Genomic DNA, 16,180 nt, shown 5'->3' on the forward strand with positions numbered 1-16,180 from the left:
GGCTCCTGCAGGGCCCCCGCAGCGGGGCACCTCGCCCTGCCCGGCACCTCGCTGCGCCCCGCGTCCTTTGCCATCGAGCTGGCAGAGCGGGGCAGGGCTGGGGGACACAGCTGGGCTTTTCATTTTTTTGTGCTCAAAGTTGGCACTCGACCCCTTGAGCCAGAGCTCCAACTTCTGGCTTTTTGGTGGTCCATTAGACATGAGTCTCATAGACTTAACCTGCCCAGGCTGACTTCGAACCTTCATCCTTATATAACTGAGCCTCTGGAATGGCTGAGATTATTTGTGAGCCACCCGCGCTGGCTGGGCTTTCCTTAGTAAGAAGGAACCTCAGAGAGGCGTAAGGAGTTGCACGCAGCCATCCCTGCGACCAGCACGCCGTGGCAGGTCAGGGGTCACTGTGACCCAAGGCGGCCACCCAGTCCTGCCCGTGCCTCCAAAACTCCAGGACTGGCAACAAAACACAAACAGACGTGAGGGAGTCACAAATACATATATACACATGCGCACAGGCGCTGGCCAGCAGGCCCCGCCCCGGCAGGAGGGGCTGAGGATGGGGCACCGCTGGCTGCTTGGGGGGGGGGGGGGGGGGTTAAGAAGACACAGGATCTGAGGTCAGGGAAGCCCCGGAAGGCTTCCAGAGGGCGAGCGCCCTTCCCACGGCAGGCGGCCAGGTGGAGACAGGCAGGGGGAGGGAGGATGGACACACCTGGTGCCCTGGTTGCTCGCGGCCCCGTGCCCATGGCGGACGCAGTCACACGGGCAGGGGAAGCAGAGAGGCGAACGCAGGACGCACGATGGCCAGGACTCGGCGAGTTTCGCGATGACAGGTCCACCACCAGGTGTGGGGGCAGCAGGCACCGGGGCCGCCTGGCAGGTGGAGCCATGGCGCTGCAGATGCCCTGGGTCCATGGCCCCTGGCTGGTGGCAGCTGACCCATGGTCTCAGGCCAGCATGGTGTCCAGCTGTCTGTCCGACATAGCCACGGGCAGCGGTGGCAGTGGCCCGGGTTCCAGGCAGCACCGGACAGCGCCGTGGGTCCCTGGCGTCCACTGTGCCGAGTGCTGATGCTGGCGCGGGCCAAGGCCCGGGGGACACTGGGGGTTCGGCTCTCCAAGAAGGTGACACCAGGGCCCGCTGCGGAGGGTTCCGTGTCCCCGCCCCAGACACTGGTGGACATGGCTCACAATCAGGCATTTAATGAGACTCTTCGGGGGTCTCCAGGCCCAGCGCCCGCCCGGCCGCCCGCCGTCTCCTCCAGGGACCGTGCGGGGCGGGGACGCGGGTCCATGCAAGCTGGCAGGCGGTCTCCACAGGGACGCGCTCCGCCCGTGGGCCTATCGGATCCGGGTGAAGAGGTTGAGCACCGACACAGACTCCTGTGGACACGGGGCTGGTGAGCAGCGGCGGGGCGGCGGGGCCAGGCCGCGCGTGGGGCTGGGGCAGGCCGTGCCTTACCTTTGTCGATCGCGTTTTGCTAAAGACGTTCCAGAACCTCAGGGTCTCGTCGCCAGCCCCGGTGACGATGGCCTCCCCGTCAGGGGACATTGCCTGCGGAGAGAACAGGACAGCTGCAGGCAGCGCTGGGGGCAGAGTGGGGGGCACAGGCGGGAGGCGGTGGGGCGCGGTCACTTCGGAGGTGGCAGCTGCGTGCCCGCGGGGAAGCAAGCCCAGGGCCACACAGGCTCTGGGGGGAGCAGAATGGGGTGCCTGGCTAGCAGGGCTCACGGCCTGTGGGGGACACATCACTTCTCCCCCCAATGTCAGTGGAGGGGTGCTGCGATCGGGTGGAGGTGTGAGCGTGCCCTGCCCCCAGGCAGCGGCCACTCACCAGGTAGAGGACGCGGTACGAGTGGCCGGTGAGCTTGGCCACCTGGGTGAGGGACGGGTACTTCCACACGAGGATCTGGTTCTGTGAGTAGCCGTGCGTGCTCACCTGCGGACGGGGCTGGTCAGGTTGGCTGCGGGGCGGGGACACATGGACACACATACACACACACAGCGCGGCGGGGCGCCCGGCTCCCCGGCTTGGCGCTCACCAGCTCGTTGGCGTGCTTGGACCAGGCGAGGTTGCACACTTGGGAGCCAGTGTCGATGCACTGCAGCGGCTGGCCCGTGAGAGTGTTCCAGAAGCGGATGCAGCGGTCAGCCGTGCCGCCGCCCGACGCCAGAAGGCCGTGCTGGTGCGGGGACCAGGCGATGGCTTTCACGGCGGCCAGGTGCTCGGTGTACTGCTGCACCGGGCTCAGGCTCGAGTGGTTCCAGACCAGGAGCTGCGGGCACAGGCAGTGAGGCCCCGGCCCCAGCCTCCCCAGCCCCCCATCCCCCCGCCGAGCTGCAGGGCCGGGCTGCCCAGTGCACCCCACCATGCCCAGCCTGCGGGGATGTCCCCGGGCTCAGGCCCTACCTTGTTGTCGTTGCCCCCCGAGGCGAGGAGCTGGTGGTCGGTGGACCACTTTAGGCCACAGACCTCCTGGCGGTGGCCCTGCAGCCGCCGCTCCGACTGCAGGGGTGGGGTGCGGATGTCCCTCTGCAGGATCATGCGGTCGCGGCTGCCCGACGACAGCTGCTCGGCGTTCCAGGCCAAGGCCCCTGCAGCAAGAGGCGGGAGGCGGGAGGCAGGTGAGCGAGGTCAGGGCCGGGCCCACCGTGCAGCCCGCCGCACCACGCCAGACTCCTTACCAACGCGTGCTGTGTGGCCCTCCAGCATGGACAGCTTCTTCCCGGCCGCCGCGTCCCAGATCTGCACAAAGCCCTTGTGCGTGCCCACGGCCACCAGGTTCCCCTGAGGGTGACAGAGGCCAGGCATGAGGCTCCGGTGCCACCCAGTACCCAGCAAGGGGGGCAGCGCCCCGCTGACGCCCCGGGGCCTCCTCACCATCTAGGATGTGAGCAGGTAGCGGTACCGTCCGCCCCCCGACTGTGCGGCCTGTGGGCTGCAACCCTGCCGTAGACTGTGGCACCCCACAACGAGCAGCCCTATGCTCAAGCTGGGGGGTGAGCACCCCGGGAAGGGCTCCAGATGGCACGCTGGGTTCCCCGGCACTCACCCGCTCAGACCAGCCCACTGACGTCACCGAGTCCCCTTCCACGGAGAGGTCACAGAGCCGGGTCACCTGGGGGCAGAGGGCACGTGAGACATGTCCCCATCCCATTACTTGGCACCAAGGGGCCACAGGTACCATCTGGCGCCCCGCGATTCTTGGGGGGACAGTTGGGATGACACAGGTCAGCAAGGAGAGAAGAATGAAGGAGTGGGGGGACAGGGGTACTGGGGTGAGGAGTCCCTCACTTTATCTCAGAGGCCAGGTGTTGAGGGGTGGCCCCTGCCAAGTTGGGCCTCAGCCAGGCGTGGGTGGCCACAGGGAGGGACATGTGGGGCATGCCACCATGGCTGGCAGCCTGGGCTGGAACACAGCAGACGCCGAGCGCCCCCAGAGGCAGCGGGGGGGCTGCCATGCCCCACCCAGCCCTGGGGCCCCAGAAAAGCTGACCCCTCCCCGCCAGGGCCCACCTGGCTGGTGCAGGCACTCCACAGGTAGACGCAGGTGCCCAGCCCCACGCTGAGCACGTTGAGGGACGACCAGTCCACCAGGTTCAGGTAGAAGTCGTCCTGCAGCTCGGGCGCGTCCAGCACCTTGAAGGGGATCTTGGAGATCTTGCGCGTGGGTTTCCGTGGGGAGCGCAGCAGCTTCTGACTGTGGAGCAGAGGCCTGCGGCTTTCTGCCCATGCGCGGAAGCATCGCCCCACCCTGCCTGGGGCCCAGCCCTGCTTCTCTGCTCATCATCACCTCATCCCAAATCTGCAGCTTGCCGTCCTGGGCTTCCGCCACCCCGTTCTTCCGGGGCTGCTGTCTGGGGGTCCTTGGGCCACTGGGTGGGCTTCTCCACTGCCTGCACCGGGGCCCCACCCACCGAGGGCCCCGACTCACCTCTTGTTACTGACGGGGGATAAGGAGTAGGGGGACACGTCGTTGCCGTCATCGGGGCTAGAGCGCTTGGCGCTGAGGGAGTACTGGGGACAGAGGACACCTGCTAAGGGGATGCCAGGGCTTGGGGGCTTCACACCCAACCCAGAGCACCCGAAGGCATGGATCGGGGGGAGACTGAGCAGGGACCGCCCAGGCCTTTGCCCATGGGCTTCCCCAGCAACTGTGGTTCTGGCCCTGGCCACGTGGGCTGGTGTCAGGGCCACGCCTGACGGGGACCCGCGCAGCAGAGGACAGGGCCCACGCGCGGCTCACCGTGAACAGGCCTTTCCTCTCGGGAGTGGACGGCTGCAGCCGTCGGTCCTCCGTCTGTGGGTCCTGCACCTTCTCGATGCCGGCGCCCAGCAGCTCGTTCTTCAAGAGGGCTGAGTAGGCCAGGCCGTCTGTGGGCGACAGCGCGTGAGCCGGGTGGGCGGGACCGTGGGGCCGGGGCGTGGGGTGGCAGCTCAGGCGGCAGCTTACCCTTGCCGTTGTCCGAGGTGGCGTCCTTGGCTTTCCGGTTCTGGCTGGGAGATTTGTCATTTTCCTGCAGGGGAGGAAGTGCGGGGGTAAGGCTCCGAGGGGCGACGGCCCCCCAGGCACCCCGGTCTGCCTGCTACGTGCTGTGGGCCGCCCCTCACATTGATCCTGTGGAAGTTCACGCTCCAGTTGGCGCCGGCGCGCGAGGGGATGAAGCGGTCCCCGTGCTTGCTGGGGGAGGACACCGGGGAGTTGGCTGGCGTCAGGGTCCTCCGCACCTCCGACACCTGGAAGGGGAGGCGCTGGCTTCAGCCCCTGGGGCCTGTCCAGGAAACAGCAGGGCGGGGGGCGGGGGGCGGGAACGGAGCCCATGGCCTGGGCAGGGGAGGTGGCAGGACCTCACCACCCCTGCTGCCCTCCTTCCTACCGGTGTGGACGCAGGCAGGGCCTGATCCTAGCTCAGTGTAGGTTACGCCCGGTCACGGTGGGACCCCCCACCATGCAGACTCACACAGGGCATGTCCTTCCCACCCCCCACTCCACACAGACTCACACAGGGCATCCCCCCCCCCCCGACTCTGCACAGACTCACACAGGGCATCCCCCCCCCCCGACTCTGCACAGACTCACACAGGGCATCCCCCCCCCCCGCCCCGACTCCACACAGACTCACACAGGGCATCCCCCCCCCCCCGACTCCGCACAGACTCACACAGGGCATCCCCCCCCCCCCCGACTCTGCACAGACTCACACAGGGCATCCCCCCCCCCCCCCGACTCTGCACAGACTCACACAGGGCATGGTGTTCTCATTCTGGATGACGATCTGGCGTAGCAGCCTCCGCTCATAGTCCTGGTCCATGGCCGGGCGGGGCGGGGCGGGACTCCAGCCAGGGCAGCCTGGGAGGAAGGGCAGGGGTCAGTGAGGTGACCGTGGGGACAAACTAGCTGCTGACCTCCAGGGCTGGGAGGGCAGGTGACACTGGAGGGGGACAAGTGGCAGCACTGTGGCTCCAAGCCACAGCCCCTGGCCCACGTGTGCCCTACAAGTGCGGGGCCAGCGCGCCTCATCTCACACCTGACGGCCGAGGGCCAGGGCCTTGCAGTCAGCCCAGCGGGGTGGGGCGAGGGGGGGGGCCTGCGTGCGTGCGTGCGTGCGTGGGAGGCCGGGAAGTGCCACCAGTGGGGGAAGAACACCGGAGAGAGAGGAGCACTGGCCTGGGAGCCAGGCAGGGTGGGCGGTGCTCAGGGATGGTGCTCAGGTGCCACCAAACGTAGCACAGGGCCACAGCAGACACCTTCAGAATGAGTGCCCGTGGCTCCCGTGTCCACTAAATAGAGGTGCAGGGCAGACACCACCCCACTCCCAACGTGGGAATAACTGCTGTTGCCTGGAGGCCCTGAGAACACACTGGTTCTCAAGACCCCTGCTGCCCTCCTGCCTACACACCCTGAATCTGCAGCGGCCTCTGGTGCATCCTGGCTGTGCGCTCCAGCCGCTGGAGTGACCCCCACTCACTGAGCTCCATACTGACACTGGAGAAATGTTTGCTGGGCACCGGTGGCTCACGCCTGGCATCCTGGCTACTCAGGAGGCTGAGATCTGAGGACTGTGGTTTGAAGCCAGTCCAGGCAGAAAGTCCCCACAAGACTCTTATCTCCAATGAAACTTTCAAAAGCCGTAAGTGGCTCTGTGGCTCAAGTGGTAGAGCACCAGCCTTGAGCAAAAAGAGGCTTGGGGACAGCGCCCAGGCCCCGAGTTCAGGCCCCACAACCAACAACAAAAGGCCACTGTTTCATGGCCCTCTCTCTCCTGGAGCTGTTTGAGAACAGCCCTAGGTCGCACCAGCGTGGCTCTCCCCGGTCCTCGCCTGTCCACCGCCTTGGAACAACGTGGTACCTGAGGAGCTGCGCAGACCCACGGCCCCTCCTCACCCCAGATGGCCTCTGCCAAGTGCCAGGGCCACGGCTGGAGCGGGGCTGGGCCCCAACCAGGCAGAGGTGAGGGCGAGACCCGCAGGACGGCAGCCACGGCTGGCAGCCCCTCGCGTGGCGTCGCTGTGAGCACCGGCACGGAGGAGGAAGCGGGCTCCTGGCTGGGAGAGCGTGCTCCCCGACGGCGGCTGTGGCAGGTCCCCCAAGCCTGCACCCACTCCCGTGTCCCCGAGTCCCGAGTGTGCGCGCTGGGGGGATGCTGCCAGGATAACACCCCGCTTCTGGTTTACTGGGCTGCGGCCGCAGGCGGTGCCGACAGCCAGGCCCCCTCTCACTTCGCAGGATGCACCCTACCCACACCAGCCTAGGCCCCAGGGCACCCCAAGGGCACGGCGATGCCTGTTCTGGCAGACACCACGTCGGGGGCAGCGTCCCGACAGACCGTATCGAGAGCTCAGGGCCAGTGGTAAATGCCCACCTGGCCACACGCCTGAGTACCTGCTGGGCAGCAGAGCAAGATTCACTACCAGAAAGTTCCTTCCTCCTCCCAGGGCGCGCTCCTGGCCTGCTGCCAGCGGGATCAGCTCAGGTGCTGGAAGGCCCTGGCGCAGAGCTGCTGGGGGAGCCACGCTCACTGACCACGGCCTCGCGGCCTGACGGCGGCGGAGAACGAAGGGTCTCTCAGGTGACACTTGTGGGAGGAAACCAGGGCGCATGCCCAGGTCAGAAGCAGCTCCAGGGCCAAGCAAGACACTGCAACCGCGAGCCCAGCGCACAGGAGGCTGAGCCCCAGCTCGCGGACCCCACAACCAACGCCAGGGAGTGGGGCTCCTTTAGAAGCTGGGGCAGGAGCATCATCACAGAGACGGGGGTCCCCATGGGGGCCCCCAGCCGTTACCACAGGCACCGTCCCAGAGGGACTTCAGTGAGGCCGCAGGGAGGGTGCACAGGCTCTCCTTCCTGCATCCTTTGGAGGCACCCCTAAATAACCACCCCGCCTGCTCCCCCCCCCCGCCCCCTGCACCGACACAGGACCAGGCCTTCTCAGTCTGGAATATGTCTGTAATGCAAATTTCGGTCCTGGACTAGAGATGTGGCTTAAGAGGCAGAGCACCTGCCACATGCGAGGCTCCCCAGTTCAACCAAAACAGAAGGAAAAAAAAAGGGGTGTGCGTGCTATATGAGCTGAATGGTTCGCGTGCCACCCTGGCCCTCAAGAGGCAGGAAGCAGGCCAGTCATGGGTTCTAGCCCAACTGAGCCATATATGAAGACTCTGGCTTAAAACCAAACAGGATGAGGGCTGGGAAGGTGGCTCAGTGGTAGTGTTTGCCTCGCATGCATGAGGCCCTGGGTTCGATTCCTCATAAGCAGAAAAAGCAGGAAGTGGCGCTGTGGCTCAAGTGGTAGAATGCTCACCTTGAGCTGAAGAGCTGAGGGACAGCGCCCAGGCCGAGTTCAAGCTCTATGACCACCACCAACAAAGCATGTTGATAAGGCACCGAAACTTGCTTATTTCATATGGTGAGTAGAGTTCCGGGTCCTCAAGTGGTATTTGCATGTCACATCACACCCCCTCCCATGTAATTTTTTTGGTGCTGGTCCTGAGGCTTGAACTTAGGGCCTTAGCACTGTCCCTGCGCTTTTGTGCTCAAGGCTAATACTCTACCACTTGAGCCACAGCTCCACTTCCAGCTTGTGGTTAATTGAAGAGAAGACATTCAAACTGAGACCCTCAGATCTCAGCCTAGGTCTCACATCCCAGTAGCTAGAATTACAGGTGTAAGCCACTGGTACCTAGCCTCCCATCATATGCTTTTTTTTACTTCTTTTTTGGTAGGTAGGTCACAGGGCTTGAACTCTGGGCCTGGGCGCTGTCCCTCAGCTCTTCAGCTCAAGGTAAATGCTCTACCACTTGAGCCATGGCACCACTTCTGGGTTCCTAATGGTTAATTGGAGATGAGTCTCACAGACTTTCCTGCCCAGGCTGGCTTCCATCCGTGATCCTGAGATCTCGGCCTCCTGAGTGGCTAGGATGACAGGTGGGAGCCACAGTAGCTGGCTCCACATACATTTTAATTGTCTTTGGGTGGTACATAGGGTAGACCCCGGGGCCTGACACACACAGGCAAGCACACACCACGAAGCTTCCAGCTCCGACGCAGTCTTTTTTGTGAATCTAGGACTGGATGACTGAAGGGTGTGGGGTTCCCACAGTCTAACTGGTATAATCTACAACTGGGAGCGGGCACCCATCTGCCTCTGAGGAGTTGGGCCCCAGACTTTGACCCGGGGCGGCTAAGAGCCAGGAGTGTGGCCAGTCTGCGGTGATCCTCCGCAGCACGCCGGCTGCAGGTGCAACACAAGGTACGAAGGACTGCGAGGCACAGCAAGCATCAACATGCAAAATAAACCCACCCTTGCTGCCCACAGGACACGAGGCCAAACTGGCCAAAGGCCTAACCAGTGGTTCTCAGCAGGGCCCGGGCAGGGGCAGAACACTTTCCTGCAGGGATGCAGCGTGGTTGCTGCAGGCTGGGGATGGGATGGACACATGGTACACCCCAGTTCTACTGGGGCTGCTGAGACAATCTGGCAACTGCTTTCCAAAGCAGAGCTGTGAGCCCTTTTTGGCACAGGTTTGGTGTTTCTACCTCTCGGGAGGGGAAGCGGCTGCGGGCACGAAGGGCAGACACCCCTGTGGCAGCTCGCAGGAGCGGAGCATGGCAGAGGAGGCCCGGGAGCCCTGCCGGCCCGCGGGGATCTGCAGGGAGAGCGGGGCATGGGGACAGGGTCAGCTCTGGGGAGGCGACAGGGCGTGATGGGGGAGGAAGGAGGCCGTTCATTTTACTTGAGCTCTGTCAGAGCCATTTTAGTGGTTCACACAAACCCCAGGACAGCGAGGGCCAGCAGGCCAAGGAGCCTGCGCTGTTCTGCTCCCCAAACTTAACAATGATCACAGAGACCCCACAACACTAGGGGGCTGAGTGCCAGCAGGACGCAGCCTTAGGAATGGCCCGGGGCGGCTGCTCGCTGTGGGGTCTGCCACTGCCTACGGGCTCTGGGGTTACCCCAAGGTCCCCAGAGTATTCACCACCACAGCCACACCTTCTGGACACACGCTCACGAGCTTCACCTGCTCCCTTGGGGGTGGGTACCCCATGGTCACTCGGCACAGCTGGGTGAGGACCCCTGCACACCCCACCTCATGAGTCAGGCCACTGAGGTGGCTCAGCAGGCCTGGCATCTGGCATGCCCGCCAACCATGGCCGCTGTTCTGGGCCCTTCCTGGCCCCAGGGTTCAGGTCCCCATTTCTATGTGCTCCCCCTCACTAGACACAACCCCAGGCGATGCTGGCCGTGTGTGCAAGGGCCTGTCCCTGTCACTCTGAGGGTTGGGGGTGGAGGGCTGGGCCTTCACTCTGCAGAGATGGGCGGGGGGGGGCGGGGGAGGACCCTGTTCCAGGGCGAGACTTTCCACCTCTAGGGGTCTCAGGCCAAGCCCCCGGATGTGGGCCAGAAGCCCTGTAACACACGAGGCCAGGCCCTTGCAGCTTGGGAATGGAGTCGGGGAGGCGTCCAGGTGCCGCCTGAACCCCCAGAAGCACAGTGCCCTGTTCCTCAGGCTCTGGGCACACTTCCTCTTCATCACTGCTCATCCTGAAAAACTGGTCCCTGCCGCGCAGGGTCTCGGCTTCGAGAAACAAGAGGAAATGACACATGGCAGCGCAGGCCTGCGGTGACTCACCGGGGGCAGCTGGGGCCTTGTGGTGGCCCTGAGATGGCTTAGGCCTGGGCGCCCCGATTCTGTGTGGGCATCCTGGGACCTCCCTGGCCTCCCCGCTCCATGCCGAGGCCTCTGGGACAAACCCCACATTCCAGACATTGCCAGGTGATGGGGGGGGTGGCGGGAGCCACACGGGTCCTGCAGCACTGTGTGGCCCGGGCAGCTCGGGTGAGGCAGAGCAAGCGCTCAGCTTTACTCGGCTCCTTCCCCTGTGTGGCCCTTGCCACAGGCCTGCAAGCAGACCAGGACCCAGCGCAGGACAGGGACGGGGAGGCCGCGCCGGGGAGCGACAGACCCCGGCTCTCCAGAGCGGGTGGGGGTGTGGTCTGGTTCTACCTGGGACCATCGGTCCAATTACGGACGAGGTGACTAATGGCTGTGGACAGACTCTCAGGAGCCTCGTGCTGTGAGGACACCAGGTGTGGGTCCTCCAGGGACAGGGGAGGGGTCACTCTGGTGGCCCTGGCCTGTGGGCCATCCCCAGCTATTCCCCCAGGGCCTAGGGGGTTGGTGCCAGATAAGGAGGGTCCAACAGAAAATGGGGAGTTACCCAACTTGCTGCACACATGGGATCTTGGGGTGTGGTTCTAGGCTAGGCAAGCACACTTCCACTGAACCACACCCCCGGGCCTTTACTATATTAGCTTTTGTCAGTCATCAGCCTTGAACTCAGGGCCTGGGCGCTGTCCCTGAGCTCTTCAGCTCAAGGTGAGCGCTCTAGCACTTGAGCCACAGCGCCATTTCCAGTTCTCTGGTGGTTCATTGAAGATGAACGTCTCACAGACTTTCCTGGCCCAGGCTGGCTTTGAATCGCCATCCTCAGATCTGAGCCTCCTGAGTAGCTAGGATGACAGGTTTGAGCCCCTGGCACGTTGCTTTTACATTTTGTTTCTACACATCTTAAGTGCCTCTCCTTCCCAGCATTGGCACACGTCCGTGTGGATTTGGGGGGACCTTCCCATCTTGCTCTCCCACCTGTGCTACCAGCCCCCCCCCCACATGCTCAGTAGGGTATCCGGCCCATGCCTCCCGCAGAGCCACAGCCCCACCACACCACTGACTCCATCCTGCCCCTCCCTCCCGCGGGAGTGTCCACAGCGTGCTCAGGTGCATGGTAGAGGGACCAGGGCTGGGTTTGAACCCACATTGCCTCTCCCTGGAGGCCACCTTGTATGTACTCTGTGTCTCTTGGCTCAAAGTCCAGAGGTGATGCGAGCCTGATGCCCACGATCTCCCTGCCGGGGGCTCCCATCTACAGATCATCTTGGGACAGAACGGCTGCTCTAACCCCAGGCACTGACCCCAACCTTAGGGAGACCCTAAGTTTCTGTCCCCAGCCTGCACCAGCGGCCTTGTTTGACTGGGTGCCTTGGGGTCGGAAGCAGCCCGCACAGACACAGCCACACCGGCAGGGGGCGCTCACCAGCATGGACGGGCCTCAGAAAGATGGGCCAACGGGGAGGCCCTGGCATGGCAGGGACTGGGCCACCCTGGCACCACGGAGCACAGGGGGCACAGGGGGGACCTAGCACACTCACCACCGGACTCCCCACCCAGCCATGGGGGGGCTGAGTAGCACCCCTAGTGGCCACACACCCAGGCCGGGCACTCCCCAGCCTCAATACCCACATGTCCCTGATGTGGCCAGCGTGGGTACGGGAGATGGGGCTGACTGACCACCACCAAGGCGATGGCACCCTTGCACCCTTCCAAGCAGTGTGCGGGTGTCGGTGCGTGTGTTCGGGGAACAGCGCCTCGCTCAGGCCCCGCCCTGGGGGACCAGCCCCACACTGCGGTCCAGGCACGCCTCCAGAGCCAGCAGCGGCCGAGGGGGGGGGCAAGGCCAGCAGGGGCAGGTGATCGCCTGCAAGCCACAGGAATGGACACTCCCCGGTCCTCAAATACAGCAGGACGTGGAGAGGAGGGTTGGGGTGATGATGGTGGTGAGGAAGGACAGACTTCTGTTGGGGGAGGCGGGAGGCAGCGAGCAGCAGGGGCTGAGCAGCAGTCAAGGGCCTTTACATCCCCCGACAGGGTCCTGGCTCAGAAACCTGTGCCTGACTGCCCCAGTGGCTGGGCTCATCACAGGCAAGGCAGAAGCAGCTCAGTGTGCAGAGAGAAACACGCACACCGCACACGGTCCACTCCCATGCTGGAGTACTATGCAGCCAGGAACAGGAAGAGGCTGTGACCTAGGCTACAGCGTAAAGGGAAGCTGAGGCCACTGTGGTCAGTGAGAGAAGACACCAAAGGCCCCGGCGCATCTGCCCCACTGATAGAAAATGCCCAGAACAGGTGTATCTAGAGACAGGAGGTGCATTCACTGAGGCCAGGTGCCGGGGAAGGGACGGTGTGACTGCTCATGGGGACAGGGCTTCCTTTGGGTGATAGCTCTGGAAGTGGGTAATGGTCAGAGCAACATAACTTGGTGATTACAGGTATGGCCAGGGGCAGTGGCTCACACCTGTAATCCCAGCTACTCAGGAGGCAGAGATTGGAGAATCCCAGTTTAGACCAGCCAGGGCAAAAGGTTTACAAGACCCTCTCTAGACTAACGGCTGGACACAGGGGTGAGTGCCCATCATCCCAGCAATGTGGAAGCCATAAATGGGACTGAGGTCTAGGCTGGCCAAGGAGGGGGTAGGAGGTGGGGATAAGACCTGTCTGAAAAATAACTAAAGCACAAAGGGCTGAAATGTAACTCAGGTGGTAAAGCACCTGCCCCAGCATGTAAGGCCCTGAGTTCAAACTTCAGTACCACCAAAACAAACAAAAAATCTGAACTGTACTTTATTTTTTTTTGGGGGGGGGGGAGGTCAGTCCTGGGGCTTGAACTCAGGGCCTGGGCACTGTCCCTGAGCCACTCTGAGCTCAAGGCTAGCACTCTACCACTTGAGCCACAGCACCACTTCCAGCTTTTTCTGTGTATGTGGTACTGAAGAATCAAACCCAGGGCTTCATGCACGCCAGGCGAGCACTCTACCACTAAGCCCCCTGAACTGTACACTGTTTTTTTGTGTGGCCGTGAGATTCAATCTGTCTAAAGCTGTTGGCAAGTAAAACCTAGAAACTAAGTTGAAGACGTGAGGGGAGCAAGGTGGAAGCTTTGTGGGGGGCTGCTGCTCGTGCAGAGCTGAACCAGCAGGTGCCGCTGGGCTGGGGAAGAGGCGGAGGCTCTCTGGGCCGTAGCCCCACCATGGTACAGCCTGGAAAGGTGCTGACCTTGGTCTCCCAGGCAGACGCTGCTGCCAGAGTGATGAGCAGAAGGTCCCTGGCAGCCACAGGGAAGAGCCAAATACTCCCCTTCGTCCGTCTGTCTGTCCCCAGTAGAGGGCCTGATGCATCCTGTCCCTCGTCCCTCAGGTGCACGTGATGGGGAGTGCTACGGGGCACTGGGTGGCATTAGTCACTGTGGGGTGCAGGTGGCTGGGTGGGCACCCTTGCCGGCCCTCAGAATGGTCTAGAGCAGCTCCCCTGCTCCTGGGCACCGTGGGTACCAGGCTGGGTTGTTGGTCGCTGGGCATCCTGAGTCCTACAGCGTGCTGGGCAGTGTCCCTGGCCTCCACCCACTGCAGGCCAGAGTTCCCCTGCTGTGACAAGGCATGGCCTTGGGTGCCCTGAGGGCAGAATTAGCCCAACTCTAGGACAAAGGCCTTACCGGGTGGTATGGCATGGTCAGTTCTTAAAAGAATAAGTCCCTCCATCCCCGAGTCCCCAGCACTGACCCCAAACACAATGACTTTGTATTGTGTCCCTCCCCATGACCAGCCAACCCACCCTGAAGCCCTGAGGACTGAAAACACACCCGCCAGGAGCCCCGGCACCCTTACCAGCTCCAGACAGTTCTGGTGAGAGATGGATGTGCCAGGAACACCCTCCGGCCCACCAGGAAGCCCTGCCAGCCTTTTCCTTTGTCTGTTTTTGAACCCTGACCTCCAGATCCTCCTGCCTCAGCCTCCTGAGGGCTGAGACGCCAGGCACATGCCCGGGCATAATGCTCTTTTTTCATCTGCTCTGCAGTGCCCCGATCTCTACACCCAAACAAACCCAGCCCCAGGCAGGGCGGGTCTGACTCCCCGGAGCACAACAACATGGGGAGACACCGCAAAGGGACAAGCCTCTACGCCAGCGCTGGAAGACTAGAACCCCAACTTGGGAGGGAGAAGCAGAGGCATTCCTGCAGCCCCTGCAGCATGGCGCCTGCCCTTTGCCCTCCTTCGCCCACTGCAGGGCCTGGCACACCTGCTTCCCCGCTTCCACTTCTCAGCCCAGAGAGAAGCAACAGACCAGTATGAACAACACACAGCACCCTGGGGGGGGGGGGAAGGAGGCCACCACCTCCACCAGGAAAACCACACACAAATGGACAGAGGTCCTAGGCACAAGTCCTAGGCACTGTTGGGGGGAGGCATCATCAGACTCCACAGAGACTAAGCCCTGATTCCAAAAGCATCCTGGCATCTCCCCTTAATTCTTCATTAAGCAAATGACTCTCATTCACTCAGAGCACAGGCAGAAGAAGTTGGGGAGGGGGCTGCGGCCTCACCAGCTAGAGGTATGAGGTCATCACATGAAGGATGGGGGTTTCTGCTTCCAACACAGACAGGTGCCCCGAACCAAGAAAGGAGTTTTAGGTGGAGAAAACCGGAAGCAAAATCATTTCTTAAGCACTGGGTTAGGGACAGTGGGGGAGCAGGAGGGAGGGGGTCACCACCGGCACATTTCACATGCAGGAGCGCTAAGGTTTGTGTCTGGAACACAGCCAGGATGGAGGTTCCGATCTGAAGGGCAGGGGATTGGGTACTTCACAGACCCTCTCAGGTTTGGGTGGGTCACCGAACAGATGGAAGAGCTGGATACTGGGGGTGGGGTGGCTGAAGTGGGCTGACATAGCCAGAACAGTGGGGAAGCAGAAATCAGAGGTGCCCAAAGGAATGGGGGGGGGGAGAGACAGATGTTCATTCATTCATATCTTGGGGAGGGTCACGGTGTGACTTTGAGCATCCTGGCCAGGCCAAGTCCATACCCAGGAGTCCAGATGTTTCTGATCTCTGGGGCTCAGATGATATTTTCTTGGGGACACTCGGGTCTAGGGGTGCAATGTAAGTGGGGGGGGACAGGGTCTGGGCAGGGAGCGTTGGAATTTGGAAGTCCACTTTACAGGGGACTTGACAGACCGGAGAGAGCAGTGACGGGGGGGGGGGGGGGCGATGGGCAGCCGGGTCCACACCTTTGGGGGAGGGGAGCGGCCAGGAGGGGTCCCCCGGCTTTTCTTTAGGGAGGGGTGTGACTTTTTTTTTTAAAGGATGCTGGGTGCTGGTAACGGAGGAAGGGGTCTGCGGGGGTGGGGGTTCAGGGGTGAGGGGTTATATTGGGCCTGACCTGGGGGGGGGACGTTCGAATTCGGGGGGGGGTCAGGACGGGAGATGCTGAGGTCACCGGGCCTGGCGCAGCCTGGGGGTGCGGGGTGACATCCAGAGGGACCGGCTGCTCCGGGAGGGGCTGGGCCGGGGGCGGGGGTCCCGGCGCGGCGGCCGGCCGCCGCCTCGGGCCCCGGGGGGCGGGTCCCACCATCCCCGGCCGCCTCACCTGGCTCGCTCCCGTCGCCCGCGGGCTCCCGCCGGCCCCGCCTCTCCCGGCGCCGCGCCGCACCTGCCTCGGGCCGCCGCAGTTTCACCAGAGCCGGCAGCCGCCGCCACTGACGGGATCCCGGGAATCCGCGGCTCCTAATATGGCGGCGCTTCGCTAGTCCGCGGCTTCCCGGCTCCCTCCTTCGGCCGCGCGCGCCCGGACCGCCGGACGAGCGCGTTCCCGAGCGCCGGCCACGCCCCCACGCCGGCACGCTGGGTGCCGCGGCTCGGCTCGGCCCCGCCCCCTCGCGCGCCCCAGGCTGCTCCCGCCCCGCCCACTCCCCGCTGGTGCGCCTGCGCGCGTGGAGCATCTCGGGAGGACGTGACGCCTCCGAGGATTCGAATCAATACAGGAAGAGCGGCACCACGCGTTGCCAAGGGC

General features: G+C 63.4%; 1 protein-coding gene across 2 annotated transcripts; it reads right to left on the reverse strand.

Moving 5' to 3' along the window:
• Positions 1-477: 477 nt before the first annotated feature.
• Fzr1 (fizzy and cell division cycle 20 related 1) lies at positions 478-15,955 on the reverse strand. 2 transcript variants are annotated; one of them, XM_070002459.1, is made up of 14 exons: positions 15,758-15,955; positions 5,242-5,348; positions 4,610-4,735; positions 4,452-4,515; positions 4,245-4,372; positions 3,933-4,015; positions 3,515-3,698; positions 3,051-3,116; positions 2,683-2,785; positions 2,408-2,592; positions 2,040-2,273; positions 1,832-1,936; positions 1,459-1,551; positions 478-1,379 (listed from the first exon to the last, which is right to left on the reverse strand). In XM_070002459.1, exons 2-14 carry the CDS (start codon positions 5,308-5,310, stop codon positions 1,338-1,340), a joined length of 1,482 nt encoding a protein of 493 aa, XP_069858560.1. In that variant the 5' UTR covers positions 5,311-5,348; positions 15,758-15,955; the 3' UTR covers positions 478-1,337. The 2 variants fall into 2 exon arrangements, with proteins under 2 accessions (XP_069858560.1, XP_069858559.1); XM_070002458.1 differs by having other exon boundaries at positions 3,515-3,713.
• Between the last annotated feature and the right edge of the window lie 225 nt (positions 15,956-16,180).

Source organism: Dipodomys merriami, unplaced genomic scaffold, assembly GCF_024711535.1.
Source record: "Dipodomys merriami isolate MVZ:Mamm:240054 unplaced genomic scaffold, mDipMer1.0.p SCAF_6, whole genome shotgun sequence".
NCBI lineage: Eukaryota > Metazoa > Chordata > Mammalia > Rodentia > Heteromyidae > Dipodomys > Dipodomys merriami.

Excerpts from the sequence above, each read along its gene's own strand:
- Fzr1 (XM_070002458.1), bottom strand. The coding sequence starts at position 5,310 with ATGGACCAGGACTATGAGCGGAGGCTGCTACGCCAGATCGTCATCCAG. Across the intron at positions 2,786-3,050 it reads CAGTGGGCTGGTCTGAGCGG|GGGAACCTGGTGGCCGTGGG; the intron begins GTGAGTGCCGGG and ends TGTCACCCTCAG. Across the intron at positions 1,380-1,458 it reads GCAAAACGCGATCGACAAAG|GAGTCTGTGTCGGTGCTCAA; the intron begins GTAAGGCACGGC and ends CCGTGTCCACAG.